Below are 6,901 nucleotides of genomic sequence, written 5' to 3' on the forward strand. Positions count from 1 at the left end.
CTCTGCCTTGGCTTCCACCTCCCAAGTAGCTGAGATTACAGGCGTGCACCACCACACCCAGCTAATTTTTGTATTTTTTAGTAGAGACGGGGTTTCTCCATGTTGGTCAGGCTGGTCTCAAACTCCTGACCTCAGGTGATCCGCCTGCCTCAGCCTCCCAAAGTGTTGGGATTACAGGTGTGAGCCACTGTACCCGGCCATTTTTGTTTTTCTTTTTTGAGACAGAGTCTCACTGTGTCACCCTGGCTGGAGTGCAATGGCACAATCTCGGCTCACTGCAACTTTTACCTCCTGGATTCGAGTGATTCTCATGCCTCAGCCTCCCGAGTAGCTGGGATTATAGGCGTGCATCAATATGTCTGGCTAATTTTTATATTTTTAGTAGAGACGGGGTTCAATGCCAGGCTGGTCTTGAACTCCTGACCTCAAACGATCCACCTGCCTCGGCCTCCCAAAGTGCTGGGATTACAGGCGTGAGCCACCATGCCTGGCCACAAATGTTTAAAAAAAACATTTAAATGTCCATTAATAGACAAAATAAATTATGGTATATCTGTGTATCTTAGTTCCTTCCCCTGTAAAATAGACAGAGTATAAACTTGCCACTTAGGGTTATTGTAAGGATTGAATGAATTAGTATATGTAAAGCACTTAGAATATTGCCTGGCACATAGATGCACTGTATAAATACAAGCTACTGGTATTGTTGTTATTATTATTTATTACTATTATTAGAGTACTGGGTAGCCATTTAAAAGAATAGATGAGACTATATATACTAACATGAAAGTATCTCCACTGTATATAATAAATATATATTGCAAATTGCAGTATAGAATGGACATTATGAGCCGGGCGCGGTGGCTCACGTCTGTAACCCCTGCACTTTGGGAGGCTGAGGCAGGCGGATCACAAGGTCAGGAGATCGAGACCACCTTGGCTAACACGGTGAAACCCCATCTCTACTAAAAATACAAAAAATTAGCCAGGCGTGGTAGCAGGCGCCTGTAGTCCCAGCTACTCGGGAGGCTGAGGCAGGAGAATGGCGTGAACCCAGGAGGTGTATCTTGCAGTGAGCCGAGATCGCACCACTGCACTCCAGCCTGGGTGACAGAGCGAGACTCCGTCTCAAAAAAAAAAAAAAAAATGGACATTATGAGCCCATTTTTGTTATTTAGAACAGTATATATTTATTGATATGTGAATGTTATCTCTGAGTAGCAGTAAGGGCCACAATTAGAGTAGTGATGTTTCTCTTTTTATTATAGAAACTTTTTTGGTAATAGTTTTATTGATATATAATTCACATAACATATAATTCACCTAATGTAATTCACCCACTTAAAGGGTACTATTTAGTGGTTTAGCATATTTGCAGAGTTGTGCAAACATCATCACAGTCAGTATTAGAACATTTATCTCCCCCAAAAGAAACCCCATACCCTTTAGCCATCGGTCTCTAATTCTCCCAGAACTCCCGGTTCTAAGCAACCAGTAACCTAGTCAGTGTCTCTATATTTGCCAGTTCCGAATTCTGGAATCATATTATACATGCCTTTTGTGATGAGCTTTTTTTACATAGCAATACGCTTCAAGCTGTAGCGTGTATCGGCACTTCCCTTCTTTTATGGCCAAATCATATTCCATTAAATGGATATACCACATTTATTTATCCATTCATCAGTTGATGGACATTTGAGTTGTTTCCACTTTGGGACTCTTACGAATAATGCTGTTATGAACATTTGTGTACAGATTTTTGTGTGAAAATATGTTTTCATTTATCTTGGTTATATACCTAGGAGTGAAACTGCTGGGTCATATGGTAACTCTGTATCTAACCTTTTGAGAAACTGCCAGACTGTTTTCCAAAGTGGCTGCACCAGTTTGCAATCCCACTAGCAGTATATGAGGGTTCCAATTGCTCTACATACTCACCAGCACTTGTCATATCTTTTTTTATTATACCATTTAGTGGGTGTGAAGTGGGATCTCATTGTGTTTTGATTTGATTTTCCCTGATGACTAATGATATTGAGCATCTTGTCATGTACTTATTGGCCATTTGTGTATCTTCTTTGGAAAAATGTCTATTCAGATCCTTCACCCATTTTGTTTTTCATAGAACTTTTATTCCAGTAAGGAAGACTGACATTCATAAATATATGTAAAAAAAAAAATATATATATATATATATGCTATGAAGGTGAGGTACATTGTGCTCTTTGAGCATAGAATACCGGAGAATTGACCTAATCAGGAAGTTAAGGAGTCAGGGAAGGCTTCCCTCAAAGGGATGGTTGAGCTGAGACTGGAAGGGAGAAAGGAAATGAACTAGGTAGTACCCCTTTGGGTAGACAAGAAGATTCTGTGTGTGTGCAGAGGCCATGGGATATTTCTGGAATTGAAGATATGGGGCTGGAGCAGCTTCCCCCCTTTGCCTGGACTGTTTCCACCCCACCTATAGCCTTCCTCATCCATAGGTACTTGCTTGGGGCTGGTGCTGCCATCCACCCCCACTCTCCTAGTCATCAAGTGGGCATTTGGAAGTGTGTGGAACTGTTTTATTTTGCTTTGTGTTGTGACACTAGCCAGAGGGCGTTACTGTGTTTATTGAGAGGGAAACAGGGATCCTAAACATTTTTGCAATGTACAGGGATAGCTCTATATGAACAAGAACTGACTCACCCAACATGCCAGAAGGGTCTCTGTTGAGAATCTGCTGCCAGTTCTACTTGTTTTTTTGTGTGTGTAACATAAAATTTACCATCTTAACCATTTTTACATGTACAGTTCAGTAGTGTTAAATACATTCACATTGTTGTGCAACTAGTCTCCAGAACTCTTTTCATCTTGTTTTTTTGTTTTGTTTTGTTTTGTTTGAGACAGAGTATCACTGTGTCCCCCAGGCTAGAGGGCAGTGGCACAATCTCAGCTCACTGCAGCCTCTGCCTCCTGGGTTCAAGCGATTCTTGTGCCTCAGCCTCCTGAGTAGCTGGGATTACAGGCCCCCTGCCAACAAACCTGGCTAGTTTTTGTATTTTTAGTAGAGACGGGATTTTGCCATGTTGGCAAGACTGGTCTCAAACTCCTGGCCTTAAGTGATTGGCCCACCTTGGTCTCTCAAAGTGCTGGGATTACAGTCATGAACCACCGCACCCAGCAGAACTCTTCATTTTGTAAAACTGAAACTCCATACTCATCAAACACAACTCATTACCCTCTCTTCCAGCCCCTGGCAGCCACCATTCTGTCTCCATGACTTTGACTACTCTAAGTACTTATATAAGTGGAATCATACGGTATTTGTCTTTTTCTTTTCTTTTTTCTTGAGACGGAGTTTTGCTTTTGTAGCTCAGGCTGGAGTGCAATGGCACGATCTCGGCTCACTGCAACCTCTGCCTCCTGGGTTCAAGTAATTCTCCTGCCTCAGCCTCCCAAGTAGCTGGGGTTACAGGTCCGCACCACTACGCCCAGCTAATTTTTTGTATATTTAGCAGAGAGGGGATTTCACCATGTTTTGGCCAGGCTGGTCTCGAACTCCTGACCTTGTGATCTGCCTGCCTCAGCCTCCCAAAGTGCTGAGATTACAGGCGTGAGCCACTGTGCCTGGTGGTATTTGTCTTTTTCAATTGGTTTATTTCACTTAGCAGAATGTCCTCAAAGTTCATCCACGTTGTAGCATGTGAGAATTTTCTTCCTTTTTAAGGCTGAATAATATTTCATTGTACATATATGCCATATTTTGCTTATCCATTTATCTGTTTGAGTTGTTGTTTGGAATCTCTTCAAGACCCTGCTTTCAATATTTTGGGTGCATACTCAGAAGTGGAATTGCTGGAGCATATGGTAATTCTACTGAATTGTTTTGAGGAACTGCCATACTGTTTTCTGTAGTGGCTGAACCAGTTTACATTCCCGCAGTGCACAAGGGTTCTAATTTCTTCACATCCTTGTCAACACTTGTTATTTTCTTCTTCTTCTTCTTCTTTTTTTTTTTTTTGAGATGGAGTCTTGCTCTGTTGCCCAGGCTGGAGTGCGGTGGTGCGATCTCAGCACACTGCAAGCTCCGCCTCCTGGGTTCACACCATTCTCCTGCCTCAGCCTCCCGAGTAGATGGGACTACAGGCGCCTGCCAGCAGGTGTGGCTAATTTTTTTTTGTATTTTTGGTGGAGATGGGGTGTTAGTGAGGATGGTCTTTATCTCCCAATCTCGTGATCCGCCTGCCTTGGCCTCCCAAAGTGCTGGGATTACAGGTGTGAGCCACCGCGCCTGGCCAATGCTTGCTATTTTCTGCTTTGTTTTGTTTTTTTGAGACAGGGTCTTGCTCTGTCACCCAGGCTGGAGTGCAGTGGTACGATCATGGTTCACTGCAGCCTCAACCTCCTGGGCTCAATTGATTCTCCCACCTCAGCCTCCCAAGGAGCTGGGACCACAGGTGCACACTGCGACATTTGGCCAATTTTAAAAATTATTTTTGGTAGAGACACATTTCTACCAAAATTCCTTTTCGCTGTGTCACCCAGTCACCCAGGCTGGTCTCAAACTCCTAGGCTCAAGCCATCCTCCCACCTCAGCCTCTTTTTTTTTTTTTTTGAGACGGAGTCTCGCTCTGTCGCCCAGGCTGGAGTACGGTGGCCGGATCTCAGCTCACGGCAAGCTCCGCCTTCCGGGTTTACGCCATTCTCCTGCCTCAGCCTCCCAAGTAGCTGGGACTACAGGCGCCCGCCACCTCGCCCGGCTAGTTTTTTTTTTTTTGTACTTTCTAGTAGAGATGGGGTTTCACCGTGTTAGCCAGGATGAGTTAGTCGATCTCCTGACCTCGTGATCCGCCCATCTCGGCCTCCCAAAATGCTGGGATTACAGGCTTGAGCCACCGCGCCCGGCCCACCTCAGCCTCTTAACAGTACTGGGATTACAGGCATGAGCCACTGCATCCCGCCATTTTCTGTTACTTTGATAGTAGTTATCCTAAATGGGTATGAGGTGGTAACTCATTGTAGTTTTGATTTGCATTTCCCTAATGATTAGTGGTGCTGAGCATCTTTTCATGTGCTTATTAGCCATTTATATATCTTTATTGAAAAAATGTCTAGTCAGATCCTTTGCCCATTAAAAAAAATACGTTGTCTTTTTGTTGCTGAGCTCTTCGTATATTCTAGATGTAAGTCCCTTATCAGATATATGATATTCAGATATGTTCTTCCCACTCTCTAGTTGACTTTTCACTTTTCTGAAACTTTTATTTTAGATTCAGTAAGGACATGTGCAGGTTTGTTCTAAGGGTATATTGTGTGATTCTGAGGTTTGAGGCACGAATGAACCCATCACCCAGGTAGTGAGCATAGTACCCAACAGGTATGTTTTCAACTTTTTCTCCCCTCTCTCCCGCTTCTTATAGTCCCCAGTGTCTTTTATTCCCATCTTTCTGTCCATGTGGACTCAGTATTTAGCTCCCACTTACAAGAACATGTGGTATTTGGTTTTCTGTTTCTGTGTTAACTCACTTAGGATACTGGCCTCCAGCTGCATCCACGTTGCTGCAACGGAGATGATTGCATTCTTTTTTTATGGCTCCATAATACTTCATGGTTTGTATATGCCACATTTAAAAAAATCTAATCCACTGCTGGTGGGCACCTAGGTTGATTCCATATCTTTGCTATTGGACTTTTCACTTTTTTGATAGTGTCCTTTGAAGTACAAAAGTTTTAAATTTTGAAGTCCAATTTATCTACTTTTCTTTGGTTGCTTCTGCTTTTGGTGTTATATCTAACCTAATCCAAGCTCACAAAGATTTACTCCTATATTTTCTTCTAAGAGTTTTATAGTTTGAGCCCTGAGATTTAGGCCTGTGATCCAATATGAGTTAATTTGAGGGTGTGATGTGAGAAAGGCATTCAAACTGCATTGTTTGCAGGTGGATAGTCAGTTGTTCCAGCACCATTTGTTAAAAAGACAATTCTTTCTTCAATAAATTGTCTTGGCATCCTTGTTGTAAATCAGTTGACTGTAAATGTGAGGATTTATTTCTGGGTTCTCAGTTCTGTTCCACTGATCTACATGTCTATCCTGTAGACTACATTGTCTTGATTCAACTGTAGCTTTGTAGTATGTTTTGAAATCAGGAAGTGTGAGTCCTCCAACTTTGCTTTTTTTTCCAAGATTGTTTTTGGCTAGTCTGGGTTTCTTGAATTTCCATATGAATTTAAGATCATCTTGTCCATTTCTGCAAAGAGGGACACTGGGATTTTGATAGGAATTGTGTTCATTCATCAACATGAAACATCTTTCCATTTATTTAGGTCTTTAATTTCTTTCCACAGTGTTTTGTAGTTTTCAGAGTATATGCTTTATAATTCTATTGTTAAATCGATTCTTAAATATTTTATTCTTTTTGGTGTTTTTGTAAATGAAATTGTTTTCTTAATTTCATTTTTAGATTGTTCATTGCTAATGTGTATAGAGATACAATTGATTTTTGTATATTCTGTCTTTTGGAAGAGTTTGTGATCTGTTACCAATTTTTGTTAAATGTTTGATGGAATTTATCAGCAAAGCCATCTGGACCTGGGCGTTTCTTTTCTTTTTAACTTAAAAAAAATTGAGACAGGGTCTTGCTCTGTTGCTGAGACTGGAGTGCCGTGGGCACGATCAGGGCTCACTGCAGCCTTGACCACCTGGGCTTAAGTGATCCTCCCACCTCAGCCTCCCAGGTAGCTGGGACTATAGGAGTGCACCACTATACACCTATTTTTTTTCTTTTTCTTTTTTGAGATGGAGTTTCGCTCTTGTTGCCCAGGCTGGAGTGGCGCAATCTCAGCTCACAGCAACCTCTGCCTCCTGGGTTCAAGTGATTCTCCTGCCTCAGCCTCCCGAGTAGCTGGGATTACAGGCATG

The 6,901-nt window shown here is 42.2% G+C and overlaps 1 protein-coding gene across 7 annotated transcripts in view; it reads left to right on the forward strand.

The window, feature by feature from the left end:
- The window catches only part of CSAD (cysteine sulfinic acid decarboxylase), a 32,540-nt gene that overhangs the window by 20,387 nt on the left and 5,252 nt on the right, over positions 1-6,901 (forward strand). The window contains exon 1 of one of the 7 annotated variants that reach the window (XM_011930547.1): positions 5,480-5,592. The exons of the other annotated variants lie outside the window; for them this stretch is intronic. Within the exon in view, the coding sequence (XP_011785937.1) occupies positions 5,590-5,592 (3 nt within the window). The 5' untranslated portion in view covers positions 5,480-5,589. Of the gene's footprint in view, positions 1-5,479; positions 5,593-6,901 lie in introns of those variants that run through there. 7 annotated transcript variants of the gene reach the window in all.

This window comes from Colobus angolensis, unplaced genomic scaffold (assembly GCF_000951035.1).
Source record: "Colobus angolensis palliatus isolate OR3802 unplaced genomic scaffold, Cang.pa_1.0 Scaffold87, whole genome shotgun sequence".
Taxonomy (NCBI): domain Eukaryota; kingdom Metazoa; phylum Chordata; class Mammalia; order Primates; family Cercopithecidae; genus Colobus; species Colobus angolensis.